General features: G+C 48.1%; 1 protein-coding gene and 1 long non-coding RNA gene across 2 annotated transcripts in view; both read left to right on the forward strand.

Annotated features, from left to right (window-relative positions):
* NECAB2 (N-terminal EF-hand calcium binding protein 2) overlaps positions 1 to 23,049 on the forward strand; it is a 66,060-nt gene that overhangs the window by 20,690 nt on the left and 22,321 nt on the right. The window contains exon 3 of the mRNA XM_064670617.1: positions 12,386 to 12,494. Within this exon, the coding sequence (XP_064526687.1) occupies positions 12,386 to 12,494 (109 nt within the window). The remainder of the gene's footprint in view (positions 1 to 12,385; positions 12,495 to 23,049) is intronic.
* Positions 16,645 to 19,777, forward strand: LOC135421840 (uncharacterized). Its single transcript, XR_010434232.1, has 2 exons — positions 16,645 to 16,715; positions 19,626 to 19,777. It is a non-coding gene; the product is annotated as an uncharacterized LOC135421840 (long non-coding RNA).

Consider the following 23,049-nt stretch of genomic DNA (forward strand, 5'->3'; position numbering starts at 1 on the left):
CACTGCCTTCCCATGGGCTTTTCCTGAGAGCCCCACACTGACCTGAGCAAATGTGTTCATACAGAAGCAGCTGAATAACCAAGGCAAGGTAAAAGAAAGCGGTTTTCATATATTCATAAATCAGCACAGAACAGGACTGGGCCACTGCAGTACAGCACGAGTAGGGTTTTTTCCTTTCACCTCCTGTCCTCTCCCATTTTGGTATTCAAGTTACAAGCCTGCAGTATGTATTTCTCTCCTCTGGTACTTGGATGTCGGGACTGGGACTGCTAAACCTTTGAATCGTCAACATGCTGAGCATTTTGATCCTTTCATAAAACAAGAATGAGGATTAAATCACAGCACTGCTGTTGCAGCATCGGTGCAGATTCACAGAGGCTGATCTTGCAGCAGGAACCAACTTGTTCCTTAGCACAGAGGTCCTGTGGGATTTGGGCAGGTAGGAAACCACTGAGCTGATCATCTGTGAGCTCCCTTCTCTCTGCAGAACATGGCAGTGCCCTCCATGAGAGAGACAGATGGGCTTTGGAATCAGCACCTCTTGAATTAGGATGGAAATAGCAGGAAATAGCAAATGTCATATTGTCTCCCACACCAGATGTCATCTGAGCCCTTGTTCAGAGGTTTGCTCTGAGTGCTTGGCACCCTGGCATGGCCTGACCAGCACCATGACCCTCACCAGCCCCACTGTGTTTGCTGGGACTGTTTTGTTTCCTATATCCTAGATTATTCTTCTGTCTCTTTTTATGTGTAAATAAGACACAAATATTTCAGGCTCACATGTGTACAAAGAGGCAAACAGGTCCATAAGGAGAGGAGTGGCTCAGAAATCCTGCTAAAGTCACCATGCCTCTGTGCATTGGGCTGGTCTAGAAATGCAGCCTGTGCTGATAGTTTGGGAAGGCAGGTGTGTTCAGTGGGTTTCCTGCAGAGAGCTGAGAGGCTGCAGCAATGTTTGTGTGCTCTCTGAAAAGCTTTTGCATGACAAGTTTGGCAGTAACTTGTGAGCTTTTAGCACTGGGAGACAGAAAACATCTCTGCAAACTACTCCTTTGATGAAGCTCTCAGATGAGCCTGCTCCTGCACCAGGATGCTCCTTCCTTCAACTGGATCCACTCTCTGCTAATGAATCACCTCCTCCACACGAGGAGGGTTTGATGGAACATCACAGGAGATATCATTGAGGGCTAAACCTAACATTTTCTATTCCATTAGCTAAAGCTTGTAATGTTCAGTGTTTCAAAGGAGTACAGGCTTCCCTCAGGCGTTTCCATGGGCAAGCCAGGCAACCTGCAGTGAGTTCTCCACGAGCATAGTGGCTCTTGATTTTTCTTTCTTGGTTCCTGAGTTATCTTTACTCCTGTTTGTAAGTCCTGAGCAGAACATAGCAGGGCTGTGCTCCCCATCTCAGGGCTCCCCAGCTTTGGGAAAAAAGTGTTAGCAATTTGGTTTTCTTATGAGTATCTTTGTAGCATTTCCTGGGATGGCACCTCTGTGAAATCCAGATGCTGTTGGGTTTTGGTGGAAGTTTTTTTTGGTGGTGTTTCTTTTTTTTTTTTTTAACTATAAAAGAATTCCAATGATTTTGCTGTCAGAGCCTAGTGGAGCAGAAGAAAGCTCAAATGAGTGTGATTTGTGTTGTAAACTGTTAAGCATCACCCTTAGTGCTGGGGGCCCTCAGTAAATTTGGTTCTGCCAAAAGCAGATGGGTCATTTGTGTCAAACAGGTTGTGTATCTTGATTTTCATGGCCCACATTCCCCTTTTCTCCTCCTTCAGCACAATGCATTGGTTACCCAGCTGGTTTCTCATGCCAGCCTCCCCCTCTGCTCTCCAGCCATCACCTCTGGGCTTTGTGAGACCCTAAAGAGAAGAGAAGGGATGAGAGCAGCAGTTCCTGTCAGGGGCTGCACAAAGGGCTGCCCTGGAGGGTTTGAACACACCCACACATCGCTGGGTGTTCCTGTGGGGGCACCCCTGGAGTCCAGCTTGAACCTGGGGGTGGCTCAGGGAGGCTTTGCATCGCAGGGTTCCACAGAAGGGTCTGGAAGCACCTCCCTGCAGTGCCCCCTGTGCCTCTCCTGGGGCTCTGGCTCATCCCCAGCTCCTGGTTGTGCTGGGCAGGGCTGGGTGCTGCTGCAGGTCCCACAACTGCAGCAGGTGCTGCTGAGATGGGGTGGAAGAATCGTGGATTCAGCAAACGTTAAGTAGCACAGGGCATTAAAAATTCACAAAGGCTTCTCTGGAACACAGGCTCCCAAAGAAGCCTTCTGTGTTCACAGAAGCATTCTGATGAGCTGCAGCAGGACTGCTGAGGGGGCAGGGAGACCCTTCCCCAGGGCTGTGCTAGGAAACAGCCCCATGCACTGGTCACCCCACTGTTTGTGCATTTGTGGTTCTCAGACTGCAGCAGAGGGGGTTTGTTTTCTTTTCATACTTAGGAAGTCTGTCAGCTTGGTCAGGTTTGCTGTAGAAAAGTAAGCTAAAAATTGAGAGGCCGTTGTCGGTGTTCAGGGGAAGATATAAGGATTAAACTGAAACAAAACTTGAGATAGTTCAGGTCAGGGATTTTCAAAGGTTCCTTTGAAAACTTTCTTTGAGAAGAGAAGCCAGGTGACCCCATTTTTGACTGGAAAAAGACCACAACAAACTTACAGGCATTTTTCCAATGGCTTTGTCCTTCAAATACTTTTTTTCCTCTTAAATCTTAGATTTAGCCAAAGCAAAGCAGGCTGGGCTGAAGCCCAGAGCCCCCGGGTCAGTGGCTGTGATGCCGAGGACGGAAGGAACTGACCGGGAGATGCTGAGATGGGCGGGGGGGTCAGGGGGTGCTTCCCAGCAGGAGCCCTGAGCTGGCACACAGCTCCCCCTCTGCCTTTTGTGCCGACTCTAACGGGGCTTTGCTGCTTCTGCAGTTAGATGTGGGGAGGAGCAGAGGGAGCAGCTCTGCCTTCTGCAGTGACCTACTTGTCAAACCAGCTCCCGGGGGGGTGGGCCAGGGGGGTTCTCACTGTGCAGCTCCATGCTGGGGTGACTCTTGTTCTTATTTTATTCATCATTTGTTTAAATTTATATTTTGCCATTCGTACTTTGTTCTCTATTCTCTACAATGTGAGGCATCGCAGCAAAGACAGCAGAGTATCTTATCTTTGCCCTCCCTTAACCAAAAAGCTTGATAAGAGTTCTGGGGTTTTTATAACCTACTTTTGAAACAGGCGAGCTAAAAAAAATAAAGAGAAAAGTTATTAATGCTGCAGCTTTGTTAAAAGCAGAAGTCAGTGATTAGAGCTGTGCTTGTTTAATTCACCGGAGCAGGAAAACGTATTTAGGTTTTGTTTTTTCTTTGCAATCTTTTCAGAGCAGATGTGCCTTCTCTGCAAGACTGTTCTGTTCTGTGCTGCTCAGCCACTTTGCCGGAGCAAACAGATGAAAGAGTATGAAGAAGATCTGCATTGTTTGCCTTAGAGATGTTAAATATCTCTGACAGAGCTGAGAGCCATCCTGCCCTGGACAGATAGCTGGGGACACTGAGCACAGGGCTCACATTTTCACTGAGAAAATAAATGGGAAATGCAGAAGCTTATTAAGTGGGAGCTTAAAAAACAAGAGCAACTGTGAGGGATTGAGTGAGGTTTGGTTTGTCTGTGCTCCCTGGGCAGCCCTGGGGAGCCAGGACAGACAGCACTGGAGACCTCCAGGAGCATCCTGTGGGGAGGGACCACAGGCTCACGTTTATACTGGGTCCTAAAGCAAAGATTACCCCAAAAAAGAAGTTTCAGGAGCAGATTCAGCTGTTGGCAAAAGTTTCTCAGAGAGAGAACATCAAACATGAGCAGCAGTTCAGTTTAGAGCCTGAAACTTTTTTCAGCAGAAATTTTGAGACCATTAAGTTTCAAGAAATGAAACATTTGTGTTGCAGGAGGTCACTGTTGTTGGCTTACACCTGCATTTCACGGTTCAGGGGTTAACAGGAGGAAGCAAGTAATTAATTATTCAGGTTCTGCATTTGCTATTCAAGCACCTCTTGAGTCCTGGCACAAGGAGCTGGATGTCCTGTATGCTGCAAATGATAAAGCAGTAGGAAAACTTCCGAGAATGCAAATGAGGAATCTGCTTTTTGGGTTGGTTTAATTTGCTCTCTTCATCTCTGCACAGCTTGTTAGCTGAATGGAAAGCTGTTGATGCTGCCAGTGCAATCTGGATATTGTTTCATGGGACTGCAGAAAGCAATGAGTTTGTAGCTCTCTAATCTGCACTAATTTGCTGCTAATTTGTCAACAGTCAACAGCTCCAGTGGCTACAGCATCTGAACAGCCCCGCTGCTGCCTGCCTGGGGCTGCTCTGAGTGAAAGGGCACCTTTAGCAGTGCTTCCATCCACTGCAGTTCACTAAGCACAGAATAATGCTCATTTCACAAGGAGGGGGAAAATTCAGAGGGTAACTGTTGCAGTGACAGAACCCAGGTGAGTTTTCAGACTTGCCTGTGGCTGTGTCCCCACATGCCACCATCCCACAGGGACCCAGCACAGCCACTGCACCCTGGGGCTGCTTCTGGCTCTTGTACTAAATCCTTCAGCGAGGCTGAAATGCAGCTTCTGCTGGCAGAGATCAGGAGACCAAACCAGGTGTTGTAGTTCTATCCAGGCAGTTTATTTAGCTGAGCAATGTGCTTCCCTGGGAAGGGCAGCAGCTGAAATGCTGCCCAGAGCTGCAGTCCAGGCTGTCCCTGGGAGAGGCTGGAGCTGTGGATGGCAGCTGTGATCCCACTTGGCAGCTCTGATCCCTGCTGGGCTGCCCGTGGAGGAGCTGGCAGAGCACAGGGCTCCATCCAGACCCACTGTGGTGCTGCCAGCCCTGCCAAGAGCAGCCCCAGCCCAGGGAGATCCTGTCCCTGATGTGCCCTGGCCACACCAGGACCAGGCTTTAGGGAGGCAACACCATGTATTTTCATAAATGTTCCTTCTCTTGCTCAAACACCTGCCCCTTCCTCTCCTGGAAGCTGAGTGCTGGATGTAATGAGCTGAAAATGCTGCACACCCTGCCCTGCACTCTGAAATATTCATCTGCTCTTGAAAAGAAGCAGGAGAGAAGGCTGGTTAATGAGGAGCAGAGGGGGATTGGGGATGTTTGGTGCCTATTTCTGAGCTTTTCAAGGAATCTGGATTTAATAGGCTGTTGCAGAGCAGGGATGTACTGGAGTTGAGAGTGTTGGCTTCTGCTTCAGTTTGATTGAAACTTCCAGTAGATCATCCCGGGTTCACTTTTTTTTTATGTTTATGCCCAAATTTAATGAGCAAGTTTGAAAACTTCAGTGCTGGCAGTCTGCCTGGAGCTGATAGTTCATGAATCTTTTGGCTGACATGTTCCCAGCTGGGACACGGTGCAGAACTCCACAGGTTGTCTTTCTTAATCTGTGTTCTGAGTTGTCCTCAGACAGAAGTGGAGACATTATTTGGCAGGGGAGGTTGAGGTGATTCCCATGCCTTCCCTTCTTGCTCTTCCAGTGAAGTAACACCCAAATTTGGTGTTATGAGACCTCATCAGAGGGCTGCCTGGTTTGCTGCTCTTTTGGGAGTGCCAGGGCCCTGTGCAGACTCCAGAGTGTTTTAGGAGTGTGTGAGGTTACTGTGGAGTTTCCCCCCGTGACTGAAGATGAAGAACTTGCCAAAGTTTTCTTCCTTCTCTCTTCCCTGTTTGCCCTGGACATGGGCCCACTGCTGATTCCAGGGAGACTGAGAGCTGGGTGAGCTCCATGGTCTGGGTGTGCTGCTGGTCTCAGTGCTCTGAGCTGTTCCCAAACTTGATGGGTTCCACAGAACATCCACCCTGTGCTCCAGCCCCAGAGCAGCTGTGCCCTTGCTGTGCTCCAGCAGCTACCTGAGAGTATCAGCTGTGCTCTCCTGGGCTGTCCAGGGGCTGGCAGGAACTGGAGCTCCAGGGGCTGCTTTCCAGCAAAACAAAAGTTCTGGCTGCCCACCTGGAGAGGGAGATGAAGTGAATCATAGATTGCTTTGGTTGGAAGAGACCTTAAAGCTCATCTAGTTCCAGTCATCCTGCCGTGGGCAGGGACACCTTCCACTAGACCAGTCTGCTTGAAGCCCCATCCAGCCTCACCCTGAACACTTCCAGGAACTGGGAGTGAGTGACCTAAAAAGCTTCAGAAGTGATATTTTGTCTTGTCCCTACAGAGGAACCCAGCTTTCCATCCTTGCTGCTGAAGGACAGGCACTGGTGTGGGTGTGACCCATCCTCAGCCAGCCTGGACAGAGGGGATCTGGAACATGTTACCCATGGCAGCTTCTCTCAGGCTTTTATTTTCAGATGTGGTGAATGTCACTTGGAGCTCAGGAAAGCCTGAGCTGCCTCAGATCCCATAATGTTCTTGTAGGAGACCTGTAAGAGAGCACACTCACACAGAGGTTTTTTCCATGGCTTTACATCTCTGCCCATCACGCCAAGGTTTCTGCCTCTCAGCATATCCACTGGGATGCATCTGGAGAAGCACCATGGCATGGCAGGAGTAAGAGCCTTGCAACAGCTTGAGACCATGTGTGGTGTTTGATGTGTGTGGGGGGAATTGAAAACACTCTCCCAAATAAACCCACTGCTTTGCTTTGATGTGGCAGAGCTCAGGAGCAGATTTAAATATCTCTCTGTGATTCCCAGGCCACCTCTATTGTGCACACAAAGAAACACTTAACCTTGCAGGGAATTATGTGTAGCACTGCAGTTTGCTGATACATAGAGATTAACTATTTTTTTTTTTGCATAGGAAAACAGCAGCTATACTATTTAATATTTTATTATAAGTATCCAAATATCAGTTTTTCTCCTCCTGTTTATTTTATTGTATTTTTCGTGGTCTGTAGTAGTTCCCATGCAGAATAGTTGTTTTTAGGGCACTGAAGGAGGCAGGTTCTCCTTGTGAGAATTTCACCTTAAATGGAAGGAGGAAGTTTTGAAGTCAGGTTTTACAGCTTTGGGATGGTTGGAGCATGGAGTGATCTCCTATTAATGACAAGCTGTGCTGTCTTTGTGTTTTATTTCTGCTTTAGATCAAACATTTAGAGAGGCTGTGAGTAGCTCGTGGGCTTTGACTGGGGATTTGGTAGTGGGGAGCTTGCTGATGTTTTTGAAATCATAGAATCACTAAGGTTGGAAAAGCCCTGTAAAATCAACTGCTACCCTGTGAGATGAACTGCACTGCCAACCCACCACTAAACCATGTCCCCAATGCCACATCTACACATCTTCTCAATACCTCCAGGGAGGGTGATTCCACCACTTTCCTGGGCTGTTTCAATGTTAGACCATCCCTTTCAGTGAAGAAATTTCTCCTAATATCCAATATAAACCTCCCCTGCTGCAACTTGAGGCCATTCCAGGGGGGTGACTGAAGAACAGGTCAGCACAAGGCTGCCTGGGAAACAACCAGAAATTTTGGGGATCAAGTGGAAGGCATCAAAGGTTGATGATATTTCATCCTTTTCTCTGCATAGAATCTCCTCTAAAACAGAAATCCTACTTTTGTACAGATGTGTCTACAGCATCTTATATGTTACATCTAAGAGTTCAAAAAGGAAAGGAAGGTGGGAAGTGTGGGGAGGGGAGATGCTGAAGGCATTTGATGGAGAAGGAAGGAGATGTTCAGGATGGCAGGGAGGTGTGGGACTGGGTAACCATGGAGAGAGCAAGGCAGATGTTTGGCTACGTGGAGAATCAAACCCTTGGGGAGGGACAATCAGGCTGTTTGGGTGAGGAAGCTGCAAGCTCTGCTCAGGGTTCTGCTGCTTTGCTGTGGTGGCTTGGGCTTGTGTAATCACAGCACACAGTTAGACTGGGTAAGTAAATCAGGGGTGCTAAAAAGCTATGGTTATTCCAAGTCAGTCATCCATTTAATAGTACCCAATATAAAAGAGAGTCTGAGGTCAACTAAGATGAAAAATAACTGAGAGGCAGTGGCTGCTGTGTCTGGAGATAAGCTGGGTCTGCTGATGGCTGCAACATCTTGGGAATGATCTCCTGGTAGGGGAGAGTGAAGGAACAGAGTATGTCCTTCATATCATCAGTCAGCCTCAGGTTATCCATGCAGATCACTTGGTTTGTGCTGACCCTTGTGAAAACATCTGTGCTGGGCATTAGTTAAGTTTCAAAAAAAAAAAAAAAAAGTGATTTTGGGGATATTCTGTAAATTTCTTTCACTAGAAAATGACTGTAATTGTAGTAATTTCCTTCTAATGATGTGTGTTACATCTCATTAGCAAAGCCATTTGCAGGGGCTCCATTCCAGTGGCAATGGCAGGGTCCTGGTATGGAGCCACCCCAATGTGGGCTGTGCTGCTCCTGCACAGCTCCTGCACAGCTCCTGCACAGCTCCTGCACAGCTCCTGCACAGCTCCTGCACAGCTCCTGCACAGCTCCTGCACAGCTCCCGTGGCTCTGCAGCTTCAGCCACGTGTGGGGGTGAATCCCCAGGTGTGGGGGTGAATCCCCAGGTGTGGGGGTGAGTCCCCAGGTGTGGGGGTGAGTCCCCAGGTGTGGGGGTGAGTCCCCAGGTGTGGGGGTGAATCCCCAGCCCTGCTTCCAGCTCAGTGCAGCTGCCCCCAGAGGCCCCTGTGTGACTGGAACCAAAGGGGTGGGTGTTTCTGTGCTGGCTGCTGGTGCCTGAGCGAGGGGTGAGGAGCTGGGGGTGACTTTGGGGGTGGGCTGGGTGCTGCAGGGACACAGCCCTCCTCTGCCCAGGGGAAGGGCTCAGCACAGAGCACATCTGTGCACCTGGAGGGAATTTTTCCCAACAGCCCAGAGCTGAAAACTCCAGCCTGTATCCACCTTGGTTTAAATGAAGGAAGCTGCTCCCACGGCTTCCAGGGGGGTGGATGGAGGGTCCAGGGGAGAAGCCAGTCCCTGTTCCCACTGGCTCGTGTATCTGTGCCCACACACACACAAGAAAGAATAAAAAAATAGAGTTATCATTTTTATTCGCAGGCCACAATAAGATCCTATTTACTTACTCATAACTCTTGGGTGCTTGCACACTAAGTGGAGCTTAAAGCATTTCAGAACTCACAGAGTAATAGGAGTAAGTAATGAAATATATTTGTAATATAGCGAGAAAATATATTCATAATATAGCCAGAAAATATATGAGCAGTCTCAGCCTCATGTAATTGAAAACAGATTTAGGAAACTTAGGCTCAGAACAGTGCCTTATTTTGTAGCTCCTTTAAGCTATTTGTATCACTGAGTGAATTTCCAGAGACTCAGCCATCAGATTTCCCATACTTTGGACGATTTATGAGCTCAGTTTGATTTTTCCCTGGGCTGTGAGAACAGCCTGATTGTGTGAGTTAGGAGGTGTAAAAGCCACCTCTGGACTCAGATTTTCATGATGGGAAATGGAGATATAATAACATCCCAGTTGGGGCTTTCTGATGTTCTCTGTTACGTCCTTCTCTCTTCACTTAGTTTTAACTTTGATGACTCTTGGGCTGGTAATTTGCTTTGGCCTTTGCCTGTGACTGAATTATTTTGAAAAGCTAGAGTAAAATGAGGATTGCTCTCAGGAAGAAATGATGACAGGATAGCTGTGGCCTGATTATCTCTTTTCTCAGCCAATCAGTGCCAGTGGAGCTGATTTCTGGTTAGTGGCACTTGTCCTTGCTGCCAGCCAGGTGTTGACCTCAAGTACTGGATTTAAAGGGGAGAGGGTGAGTCAGTGAAAGGATGTTGCCTGGCTTTTAGTATGGTCATCCAGATGAAAAAGTCACAAATAGTTCTGTAGATCCAGATCTTAAAGATGGAAACTCTGTTTAGTGAGATTTGGTGTGGAATCTCAGGTTTTCTATTATCCTCCCTATCAAAAGGCAGTGAGCTGGTGCAGCGTGTGCATTTGGAGAATTTTGTATCTCTTGAGCCCAGGAGCTTCCAGCATAAAGATGGTTTCTGGAGGACTTATCCATTCTCCACTGAGTGTAGATACTCGTGCTGTGAGGAAGAGCTGTGCCTGTCCTGATAAGGCTGCTCCTGGAGCACAGTGTCCCACCAGCCCTTATCACAGCAGGCCTGGCATCACTGATGTTGGGGTCAGGCTGCTCTGCCCTGCAGTTTTACCAGTTTAATTTGAGCTGGCAAATCCCAGCCCAGTCCTCTCCCTCTTATCACCTGGGTTCCCTGAAGGCCTCCTTGCCTGCTGGGCTCCAGCCACAGCAGCTCTCAGGCCACTCCACAATTACAGATATGCAGCCCAAGGATTAGCTCCTGGCTTGGGGAGGCTTTTGCTTTGTGTGTTTGCAGACAAGGATTCCAGTTTGTATTAAATAGCCATCAGCTTTAGGCTGACTGGTACTTTGTGGTGATGGTTGCTGGGGGATGAGAGCCCTGAGCACTGCTTGCTTTTAAAATCAGTGCTTTTATTCAAATTCCAGCCAGGAATCAAGCAGTTCTGTGGGGTCTCCAAACAATAAAAATGAAATAAAAGTCACTGTCACTTCCACCTTTCTCTAGATCCTTTGATCATCCTGTATTGCTCTGGGCTGCTAAATGCCTACAAAAATTCAGTGCATGCTGGTTTCCAGAGATCCAGCCTGTCATGGTAGTTGGTAACTGCCACCCTGTTCTCTTTTGGGGCCGTGAGATGGGAGTCACAGCAATGTTTTGGCACAGATTTTAAACACTGACATTTCAGGGGCTGCAATAAAAATGTGCCCTAGAGCACATTACTCCACAAATAAAAAACCCAAAGCAAAACAAATCAAGCAAGAGTAAAATGAAAGAGAGAATTTTTAAGATACAAACTAGATAAAGGAAAAAGGTTTTTTTCCTTAAAGTTAGAAACACCTTTGTGTCTTCCAGAGTTGAGCAAGCTGTAAATTTGGATCAAAGTACTCTCCTGAAAAAAAATCCACTTCACTTTACAGTTTCTCTTTCCCAGTAAGTTGATTTATGTGACTTTCCTGGGAATTTATTTCTGCCTGCCCTCTGTGTGGAAGGACAGTTTTGAGGTGAACAAGTTGCTGATTTAAGGTTTTTACAGGTAAAGTTTTCTGTATATAAAGAAGTGTTTAGCCCTCATGGGATAGAAATGCTGTTACCCTTTGGATGTTGGTGCATTGCCAGTCAGGATGAGAAGAAAGCAGAGGTGGAGATGGGTGGTGTGGGTGGAGCTTTGCTCCAGACGTGCTCCTTTCATCTCCTTGGGCAGGTGAGTGTCACCACTCGGGGGTGTCCAGGTGGCACTGCTGGATGCTCCAAGAACCAGGTCCTTGCTGAAGTACAGATGCTTCAGTGTTCTGTAACCAGCAGCAGCAAACCTGGGACCCGTGTGCTGAGCTGGGCCCTGCTGTTCTGCTCCCTGCCTGCTGCAGGGAGGGCACGTTTTGGGGAAGAAACACACAAAAACAATACAGGCAGCTGGGCCTGTCTGTAACCACTGTGGTGCTCTGGAAACGGTGCCCTCCTCACCCCGTGTTGCTGGAGACTTTGTTCTCTGGCTGTGTTCCTTCCATAATTGCCAATTAAATAGGCATCTTAGTTCATCACCAGTCTGAATTTGTGTGGGTCAGCAAGGGAAGCTGGGTTAGCACTGGGCAATGCAGGTATGTTTTAGGAGCAGCAGACTGACGTACTTCGGGGAAGAAATATTGATGTGTACCTGGTGAGGTGGCTGATTTTGTCCTCCAGCGTCATTTTCTGAAAAAGAAATAACAGAGTTTACAATTGATTTGATTAAATAATAAATGATATATTCTCCTACTGCAAAGTAGGCAGCATTTCCAGCCTATGGCTCTTCTGTGGATATGAATGGAAAGACTTTAAATAATATGTGACCTGGGGTAGTTATTCTCTCCCAGGCACTGCTGCACACCAGAGCACGGTGCCAGCAGATTGAACAAGAAATCACAGGTAAATTAAGGTTTCCTTAAAGTTTCTTTTGTCTCTCTCCTGTTGCTTTACTGCTGAACTTTCCAGGAGCTTTCTCCAGGCTTTCTCACATCCATCTGTGTGCCTGTCCATAGAGCACAGATCTGTCAGATTTATCAGTTTGTTTGGTTTTATCCAATTTTATCAGATTTATCCAGATTTATCAGTTAAGTGTAAGCCTTTGTCACCTTATCAGCTAAAGTTGCAAGGAAGTCCTTATTATAGCCCCTTCCTGGGTTTCTGTCCAGAGTGGGGAGACAGACTGTGAGAAGATGCAGGTGGATGGAGATGGCAGAAGGTACTGCAGAGTCTGTTTTAATTTCAGCCCAGGGCCTTGTCCTATCTATGAGATGTCCCTTAATGAGTGTCCTGCAGCATTTGAACACAGGGGAGAAAAAATGCTCCATAATTTCAGTCCTGCCCCTGTCTTTGCTGGTTCCCTCATTGGGCTGTGTTGCTGTTTGCAGACGATGGGAAGCTGTCACTGGAGGAGTTCCAGGCCTTTTTTTCGGATGGGACACTCAACGAAGAAGAACTCGAGAAGCTCTTTCACACCATTGACTCAGACAACACTAAGTAAGTCCCTCATGCTGATGCTCTCCCATCTCCCAGTGCCTCTGGGCAGTGGGGTGGGGGTACAGCAGCACTGCTTCTCCAGGGAGCTGAGCCCTGCACAGGCTGCAGGGCTGCAACTTGCTTTGCAAAACTTTGCACACTCTCCATTTCTGCTTGGTTTGTGTCTCATTGTGGCAGCCTCCATGACTCCTTTTGTCTTTGTGGTTTGTTTTTTAGGCCATTTTCTTTAGTGCAACCTGATCCTTAACAGCATCTGAAATTATGCTTAGTTTTACCCACGGGGGCATTTAAATGTCTCTTGAACTTTTTCACTTTATCTAAAAGCTTTGCTGTGCTATAAAAGGCAATGGTGTGAATCTCTCTAAGCATGGTCCTATCCAGCTAATTTATTATTTGTGGTCTTGTCTCTGTGATGTCTCTGTATCTCCTGCACTTGGACCCTGCCTGCTTCACCTCCTGTCCAAACTGTGCCCTGGGAAGCAGGGATCACTTCAGCACTTGGTAGAAGTGACCCTCTCTTGGAGGCAGGCTCAGCCCAACCCTGCAGCCCCTGCTGTGGGTGCTTTGTCTCTGCTCTGCTCCCACAGCCCGGGGTGGCTGCTCTGCCCACACAGACCCTGGGCAGGGCAGGAGGGGCTGCACCAGGAGCACCCTGCCCTGTCAGCATCACAGCCACAGCAGCAGCAGGGAGAACAGGGGCAGAGGAGGCTCTAGGGGTGCTTTGGTGTGACATGGCACCAAAGCTGAAGCCAAGGGTGGCACCTCCCTGCCCTCACTCCCTCCATCAGGAGTTTGTGGCTGTGCTGAGCTATCAAACCCTGCTGACAGCCTGAGCTGGGGTTGGCAGCTGAGGCTCCCTCCCCTCTACCTGCCTTTGCCTTTGCCTTTGGTGGGGTCTGAGGTGTTTTTGAGCCCTGTGCAAGTGCTTTGCAGAGAGCAGCATAGCATCTTGCTGTTCTTGGCTGGAAGGAAAAGAAATGAGCTGAACCTCCTTCCAAGTTAAATCCTTGCATGAATTGGCACTTGCTTATTGATTTGGAAAGCATAGACACCTACAGCAAATTCATCAGGTTGGGGAAGGAAAATATTCCTTGTTTCTTATGTGCAAGAGCTCTCTCATTCTCCAGAAAACCTACTTCAGAGCAGGGCTTCCTTCTGAAAAAGTGTTTTTCACTGTGAAACGAGTGGTTTGCTTGACTGCAGCCTTGCCTCCAGTGCAGTCCTTCAGGTCATGTGTGTGCTCTTCACCCTGCTCTGCCTCCTGTTCCCTGCACAGTGACTGGGGGGTCTGTGGGAGCTGGGCAGGACAGGAGCTGCCTCCAGCATGCCCAGGTGCTGGGGTGGCAGTTCTGAGTGCTGCTGCCACTGAGCAAGGAGGAGTGGAGAGCAGCTTTGGGGTTTCCATTTTACAGGGGAACATAGGAACAATATTAACTTTATCTTTCCCAGAGGCTGTTGGAATTACAGTAATTTGCTATTTGATAGAAGTTTGTTTAGTTTTAAGGCTGGTTTTTGGTATTCCATTTTGTCTCTCTGTTTTTCTCATAGTGGCCATCATGTTTGTTTAGTGTGCAAACCAAAGTTTGCTATTGAGATTACATTACAGCTAGAGTAGAAAATGATGAAAATTATGTTCCTGCTTATTATTAGTAATTGCTGTTACCAGCCAATTACAAACTGTTGATTCAATTTCCTGGGGTATTTTTAGAAGCAGCAAACTGCCTTGCTGGAGTGGATAAAATGAATGTCTGTACCAGTTTCATAGCTTGGATTAGCTGGGGAGAGAGTGGAAAAGAGAAAAGCTGGGCAGTGGAGTGGGAAGATGAGGTGGGTCAGGGGTGGAGGAGCAGCTGTGCTGCTGTGGAGCTGTGACTGGAGCAGTGGGTGCTTCTGTCCTGGGCAGCCCAGGCCCCAGGGAAACAACCAGTTGGCAGCAAGGTGCAGTTTGGGAGGATGCTGAACTGAAAAAAACATTCCAAAATAACCCAGGGGCATTAATGAGTTCCTTCCTTTCTCCTTGACTGCCTGGGAAGTGTCTGTGGGAGGTTAATGGTGTGGTGAGCATGAGTTCCAAACATCCACGCTGGGGTTTTTACCAGGTGTCTTCGTGCAGGAACTGTGCTGTGAGTCCCATCATTACCAGTTGTTTCATCTGGCAGTAGGAGCATCCTAAATGTGTCATGTGTTCCTCTTGGGTGTTTTGGCAAAATGATATTCACAAACCTGCTGTTCCTTACAAACAATGACCAAGCAGCATTTTTCTCTCCATTGCTCACACCGTCTGCCCTCCTTCCCTCCTCCCAGCTGAAGCAGGAGGCAAAACCAAGATGTTGCTGGGTGATTTTTCACTGTTGGTTTTAGCTGTTGTTTCAGGAGGTTTCAACAGTGCTTTATGGGGAGCTGCCTGAAGATTACTGGGGAGGGAATGATATGTTACTATTAATAACAACACTGCTGTGCACAAATAATGTGCAATATCTGTGCATAAGGATGTATGGCCACACATAATTAAATATATACATTTGGTTTAGTGGCAGAATGGGGCTATAAAACATTAGATTAATGTTTACCTGGGAAATCCTGTTATATTTGCAGAGTTATCTACAACTCTTCTTATTTTTTCCTAACAAGATGTATCAATTTTAAAAGGAAAAAGTCATGGCAAATGTAAAGTCAAACAAGTTTTATGTTCATGAATGAAGAGGTGAAGCTCATTAAGATGTTACCATGAGCCTGGACAAAGCTTGCTTTGTCAGACCCACAGCTCCCACCCTCTGCCAGCTCCCTGGGCTGGCACTCACTCTGCATGCCCTGGGAAGGAAGAAGCACCTCTGAGCCCCTGGGAAAGCAGGGAGAGGTCGGACGTGGTGGTTGACTGAACAAATGTATTCCTTGCAGGGGATTTTGAAAATCCCTTTTCTGTCTCGTCCATTTTTCAGAGCTGCAGAGCACAGCCCTGTGGGGAGGGATCTGCTCACTGGAGCAGGGCTGCTGCCAGGAGCTGCACAGCTCCATTCAGGGGGAGCCAAGGCTGTGGCACCAGCATTCTGCTGCTCTGCCTTTGTTACCTCTCCTCAGGCTCACAGCTCTTCCTTTCATGGCTCTATTCTCCCCTTGTCCCCTCTCTAAATGAGCTCTTCTCTCCGCTGGCAAACACCAGCAAAGGCTGGAATGTGCATGGAGGACAATTAACAGAAGTGGAATCTCTTCTCAGAAGCCTTCACAGTTTCCCCAGGCTGTCACTGTTGCCAGAGGATTGTGCCAATGGAGAACTGAAGCTGTTCAGGTTCTCCAGGCTGTTCTGCACTTGGCAGTGCCACCTCCCATCCCTTCAGCCACTGCCTAGGGGGGGTGTGGTCACCTGCCTTGGGGATGCTGAACGACATCCTTTTGGGAACATGAATCCACCTTCCTCCTCTGCACCCTCAGCTGCTCAGATGCCACAGGGAGCTGTATTATAAATCACTAATTTGGGATCACTTTAGGGAGATGTAGTGGGATATGGTCAGGGCAGCTACCAACCTGTTCAGCTCCAGAGCTGGGGGGACAGGGCTGTGCAGGGCCACCCCAGGAGCAGGTAATGATGCTGATGAGCTTCTCTGCTTGCACTAATTAGTCCCACTGTGAAGCAGAGCAGGTCACCCCGAGAGCACTGTGCTGCTGCCAGCAGCACCTTCAGCTCCTGCATGCTGAGACCTGCAAAGCCAGCAAGGACAGGGGGGAGCTTTGTGCTGCCCCTGCTTTACCAACATCATCTGGGCACTTGCTGGGCCAGAAGCTCTCAAAATGGGTCTGATAGCTTCCATCTATGAATTTTGATTCTCTGTGACTTTAAATGCATTGATACCCAGAGAATAAAGTTGATTTACACAAACACTGTGCCCATGGCTATGAAGCTGAATGCTCTACAACAGCTAACAGCAGCCAAGGAGTGGGAGGAGATGCTGGCAAGGTGCTGCTGGTGTAGTTGGGGTCCAGACTGATGCTGTTCCCTGTGAGAGGAGCTAAAATGCCTTGGTAGCAGCCTTGCAGCTCTCTGAGCTCTGAAAACTCCTGGTTTGGTGTTGCATAAAAGCAGTGTGACAGTTTGACAGGGTCAGAGGCAAAGGTAAAGGAGCTCGAAATCTGTTCCCGAATATAAAGCAAGGAGCAGCTGAGTGCAGGCTAAAGCTACACCCCCTGCTTCCACCTGGGCAGAAATGGAGCTGCACATCAGCACAGGTGAGGATGAGGTTCCCCACACCCTCCTTCCAGCACACAGTCCTGCTCCAGACCTGAACACCTCCAGTACCTTTGGTGATGCAGCCTGCTGTCCTGCTGTCCTCCTGTCCTGCTGCTGGAAAAGGTCCATTGTTAGTGCTTTGTTTGGATGCCACAGTCACTCCAGGCACATCCTCTGAGATGCTTTGCCTTCCCACAACCCACATCAGGTCTGGTGTCCTTTGGTGTGAGAAGATTCCATCTGATGGGTCCACTGTGGCCAGAGACACTTCTGGAGCAATGCTCTGCTGCCCATTCTTTTCTCCAGGTTTCTGCAGCCCAGTGCTCTCCAGGTTGAACAGAAAGTGCTTTCACTTCTTGGGCAAGGAACAATGATGATTATGATTGAGTATTTTTTTCCTGTTTTTTTCTCCCCCTCCCTAATCTTGGCTATTTGCATTGCAAACCTGATTCAGTGGAGTGCCAGATTTGTCTGGGAGCTGAATCCTGCACTGTGGAGATGGCTGTGCCCATTGAAACCAACTTCATTTCTGAATATCAAATGTTCTCAATTAGCTCTCTGGGAAACAAACTACGGGTTGTTTAATCAGCTGAGGTTTTGATTAACTGATTCAAGAGACAGTTCTTGTCTCTTCTGAAAGGGACAAAATGATTGCACAAAAATTACATGTCTGGCTCTAATTTCTGGCTCTCAAGAGCATGGGCATTTGGTGGATTTTGTTTATATGGAAGATGTTTTTTAGTCCTAGCTTATTCTTCTCTGTACCAACGTGTCACTTAAACTGTACTGTGCTCTACTTTTCATTTAAGTGAAGAAATACTTGGTTCCAATGCTGGTGCTGTGCTGATAGAGCTACAAAACCTCTCAGCCTCACCAAAGAAAAGGGGCTTAAAAAACAAATCACTCGCTGGGAAGGTCATTGGGAGAAACACAAAGCTGAAAAACTGCAGAGAATCTTGTTTGAACTAACATTTGAGAACATTTTTCTGTTTCTAATCCTATTTCCCAGGTGTTTTGCCGGGCAGGCTCTCTGCAGGATCCCTGGGGAGAGCTGTTTAATCTGACAGCCAGAGATTGGGCTGGGAGCAGCAGGCTGGGGTTTGCTGCAGAGGGCGAGGACCAGGAGGGTTTATCTGTGCAAATGGAGGGAAGAAGGATCACATCACATCAGAGTTTTCTGCCTGGCACTGCAGCTCAGCACCTTCTTTTGACACTGCAGGGCCATTCTGTATTAGAAGTTTTCCAGGGAATGGAAAGATACCAAAATCTTGCATTAAAACCGTAAAAGTGACTGAGATCTTTCATTCTAATCAGCCACTTGTGTTTGAGTCATGTAGGCATTCAAAGAGACTGGAAACTTTGCTTTCAAATCCAGTCTTAGAAAATTATCCCTGTGTTTTTTTCTCAGTAAACCTGCACAGGGCACCAGCACCAAACAGCAGAGGTGTCCAGCTGCTGCTTGGGAGGCAGAGCAAGCTCTCTGCCTTGGGACTGGATTTAACAGGAGATTTTCTAATATCATTTTCCAATGGCAGGAGAAGAGAATACAGGAGAAACAAAGATATTGAGGAAAATACAGCAACAGAGTCCAGGGATTTCTTACTTCACTGTTCTTTTACTAGTTCCCTGCCAGTTGTGTTAGATATCCAAACATACACATTTGATGCTCTGATTTCTTCCTCTCCTACATATAACCTTGGTGTTAAACAAGATACCTGCAAAATCTGAAAGAAGGAGAAGGCTGATTTAATTTTACTTCATGCTCTCAATATCTTGCCATTTGCTTCTGGCAATTAGCAAACCATTCAGCTGAGCTCCAAGCAATTACTTTACCCCTGTCTTTTTGCAGTTCAATATTACAGAGATTACAAACAGAAATCAGATTAGCCCAGGCTTCCATGTCAAGTAGAAACAGGCAAAATGTTAAATATTCACTCGTCAAAAAAGGCTGTTCCTTACTGTTGACAGTTTGTGCATAAAAACCTGAGAGATCATCTGCTTCCCAAAAAAGGAAAGAGTATTTATTTGCTTTAATGGTTTCCTTTGAAAATTGAGCTAAAAGAAATAATGAGGGGTTAAAAATTACTTCTTTTGATGGATATGAGAGGGCCAAGGAGTGAAGGGAAGTGTGTGAAAAAACAGCTGAAGTATAGTTTTGCTGCAAGGCAGAGTTATTGTGCCACTGGCCTTCTTTTGTGAAAGTGAAAAATCACAGCATCCCTTGGCTTTCCTGCCCCAGGGAGGAGCAGGACCCCAGCAGCACCGTGGGGAAAGGGCCTCAGTCCCTTATGGAAGTGGCTCTTCCCTGGGTCACTCAGCCCTGCAGGCTCCAGCACGGACACTCTGAAATCCAGGCAGATTTCCAGTCCCTGTTGTGCCTGCTTAAATCTTGTCCACCTTTATAACTCGTTTATCACTGCATTCACATGCCTGTCGTGGTCTGTCCCTGTTGTGGTGGGCACTGACAAGCAGCACAGCTTTGGGAGTGCCCGTGGGCTCCCTGCAGTGTGTTTGGTGCCCCTGGGCTCCCTGCAGGGGTATTTGGTGCCCCCGGGTTCCCTGCAGGGTGTTTGGTGCCCCTGTGCTCCCTACAGGGGTGTTTGGTGCCCCTGTGCTCCCTGCAGGGGTATTTGGTGCCCCTGTGCTCCCTGCAGGGGTGTTTGGTGCCCCTGTGCTCCCTGCAGGGGTATTTGGTACCCCCGGGTTCCCTGCAGGGGTATTTGGTGCCCCTGTGTTTGCTGCAGTGGGGTGGGAGCCCTTCTGGACAACTTTCTGTTTCTTTGGTTTTTAAAGGACTTCAGTGAGCACTCCATGACAGGAAGGCTATGGCATGATTTTGGGAATGAGCATCATAGCCTGAAACCATTTTTTTCCTTCCTGTTATTTATTTTATATTTTTCTTCCAGCAGGAAATCCCTGTTTTGCAAACTGCAGCTCTCCCAGTAACAGGGTTGACATTACCCAGCGGTCCAAACGCAAACAGCTGGTATTTAAAGCTGTCTCGAGGCTGATCACTTGGAATAAGCCTGACAACAAAATAGATGTGCTGTTAACTGCTGTATTTACTGCTTGTGTAATGCACGGGGAGATGAAGAGCTGGGTTTACAGGTGGGCTGTGGTGCAGGATCCAGGCTGGCTCTGCGTGGGGCCGGGATGTCCAAATTAAATAATCCGTTATCTCAATGCCCCACGATGATATCATCATCAAAAAATCACCCTGGGTGGGAAACCTGAGAGCAAAAGGGTGGCCTGTGGTGCCTCTGTGCTGGCCATGGCATGGCCAACCCAGCCTTCCAAGGCCTGTAGTCCCAGTTTTGGCTGGCACTGCCCAGGGATAAATCCAACCAGAGGGATATAACCCCGGGTATGCACACACTGGGCCCCAGTGTGAATGTAGTGATCATCAACTTAATAAACTTGGAAGTGCCGTTCCACCTAGCAGTTAAGTTGCTTGTAGGCTGTAATTAAACCTGCCTTCTGTTTTCTTTGATGCACTTGTGGGCAGAGTGACATTTTCAAGAACAAGTCATCCATCAAAAAAAAAAAAAAAGGAGGGTTTAGAGGCAATTTATGAGGAATTTGGCACTTGTAGAGACTTGAAAATGTTTCATACTGTATTAAATGTCTGTTTTACTTAAGGTGGCAACTGTGCTTAGGAACCGTTTGATTAAGGTTAGCAAATCAGTGTGCTGCATTGATATATTTTTCAGGATATTAACTGTGCTATAAACAGGCATTTTATTGTGTTGTCATCTTGTTCAGAGTTTTCTTGAGCTTTTCAAGAGATTTTTCACTTGTGAGTGAGTGGTGAGAGGTTCTGGCCAACTGTGTCAAAGCAGTGAGAGAAGACAATAATTAATTTTAATATGCTGTGAAGTGATTTTACAAGGTACAAGGAGAGATGCAAGAGGATCTCGCCTTAATACCCCAAATTTTCTTCTATGGGCATGAACAACTGCACCAGTGTTTGACATGCAGAGCCTGGGTGGCCCGGCTGGCCATGGCAGGGGGGTTGCAGAGGGCAGTGCTGTCCCAGCCCAGCTCTGCCCTCAGGGCTCTCCTGCTGGGGATTTGGCTTCGTGGTCACCCCTTTGTGGACAGTTGCACCTTTGTGGTGCATTGGGGATGCTAATTTATGGCAGCAGGAGGGCAGGAGGGCAGAACCCCACTGATGCTGAGCCCAGCCCATGTGCTGTGCCCAGACTCAGCCCTGGAGATGTGGCAGAGCAGAGGGGGTGGCACCAACTGACAGCCTGAAATGCCACATTGCAGCTGCTGCTGAATGAACAAACAAATGGCTGGTGCTCTGCAGGTGCCAGTTTATTGCTCCTGCCTTTTTTTAAAGTGACATATATTTCTCTTAACTAGCGAGAGCTTAGAGTATGTTTTCCAACAACATCCAGAGCGTGGTTTCATTTTTATCCATATTCAGTCACTTTTCTTGGTGCCCTTGATGATTGGAGCTGGGTGTTTTGTTCTGTCAAATCTTCACCACATAGAAGATGTTATTTTGGTTGTCTTGAAACTACTGATGACAGAAAGCATCTGGTCTGTGTCGGGGATGGTTTGCAGCTTGGGACCTTCTGAGGATGGGGGAGAGGCAACTGGGGTCTTCACTGTGCTATTTCTGGCCTCTACCTCTGGCTGTATGTAGGAAACTGGGTTACAGGGAGGCTTGGGTTAGCTGTGACCCCGTGTTTCATAAGTGTGTGTGGCTGCAGAACACATCAGTATGCCAAGGGAGTGAGGAGCTGAACCAGCCTTGAAATACAGCAGCAGTCTTTGAAAATGAGAAACCAGCAAATAATGTGTTATGTTGTGATGGCCTTCATCTTTATGGTAAATATTGAGTCCCTGAAAGGAAACAAACAGAGTTGTGCTGCAAAAAGCAGTGTTCTGTCCTCCCCCCTGACAGGTGCCCTTGCTGGTTGATCAGCCACACAAGCAAGAGCAGGAATGTTTCTGCCAGCACAGGCAAACCAAGCCCCAAGCTCATTGCTCCTCACCCCTCGTGCCCAGCTCGTGCCCACGCCTGGGGAGGGGAGGGGGGTCCCTGGGGGCTGGCAGGGGTCACTCGTGGGAGCCCCTGACAAAGTGTGAGCTGTCATTGCTGAAGAGCTTTCCCTTTTTCAAAGCCAGGAAAATCCACGTCAAACCCCTTTCACTGAGGACTGTGATGAGTGTGAGAGCGTGGTGGAGGTAAGGGGCTGTGCCAGGAGAGGTGGGGATGGATCCCATGGGAGAGGATCAGCAGAGATGGGGTCACAGGGGGCAGAGCTCCCTCCAGCTGCTGCATCCATACCTGTGCTGGGATGGTTTGGGGCTTCAGAGATTGTATTTAGCAAGTTTAATAGCCTTGTTGCATCATTTTAATGAGGTTTATTACTGCTACAAGAGAAATGCAACCGTATTGAGGGTCACTGGCTGGACAAGAGACATTTTCCTGTCGTGCCCCAATTCCTGCTCGTGTCCAGTGCTGTGGCAGCCCCTTTGTGCCCCACACTGCCAGGCAGGGCTTCTGCACTCCAGCAGCACACTGGTTGTGGAGCAAGTTGCTTTTTTGGACCTGTTGCTCTCCAAAGGGAGAGCAACCCACCTGGGGAATTCAACCTCACGAGGTATCAATTAGGAGTCAGGATTTAGTGCTAACCATGTTTTTTTCCCCCCTGCTTTTCCTTTGCAGTCAGAGCTGGAATAGGGTTTGTAACACAGACACCTTACTGAGGGGGCATGAAAGCTGCTCTGAGCTGAGCTCGGGCTCTGCCATGGTGGGGAGGATGCCAGTGGGCAGGTCTGCTTGTGGACCCTACACCCTGGGCTGCACAGTGGCCCTGAGGTGAGGGTGTGACTGTCCCAGGAGAGCCACCAGCCACGCCCAGGGGTCTGCCCAGGGCCTTCCCCAACAAGGAGGAGGAGAAGGGAGTAAAGGTCTTCTCCTGGCCTTTCCCATCGTGCCAGAAGGTCACCTAGAGGAGCATCTTTTGTGATGCTGAGAGGGATGTGGATGGCTGAGATGCTTTGGGCTGGCTTGGGCAGGGAGAGCTGGGACCTCCTGGTTTCTCTCTGTGCTCCTGTGGGCAGAACAATCCATCCTGTGCTCCTGTGGGTAGAACAATCCATCCTGTGCTCCCTGTTGGACTCTGCACCAGCTTCACGTGCAGGGAGGGAACAGCCTTGAAGCAGGATGAGTAAAGGAGCGTGTTTTGCTCTGAGCCTGCCAGATTTACTGTGCTTGTTTGTGTTGAAGGTCAGTTCAGTTTACCTTGAAAAATCAGCATTTTCCAGATTACTGGCTTTTAATGAGGAGCCTGCTGCCCCAGTGCTCTGGAGCAA

Source organism: Pseudopipra pipra, chromosome 14 (assembly GCF_036250125.1).
Source record: "Pseudopipra pipra isolate bDixPip1 chromosome 14, bDixPip1.hap1, whole genome shotgun sequence".
Lineage (NCBI taxonomy): Eukaryota > Metazoa > Chordata > Aves > Passeriformes > Pipridae > Pseudopipra > Pseudopipra pipra.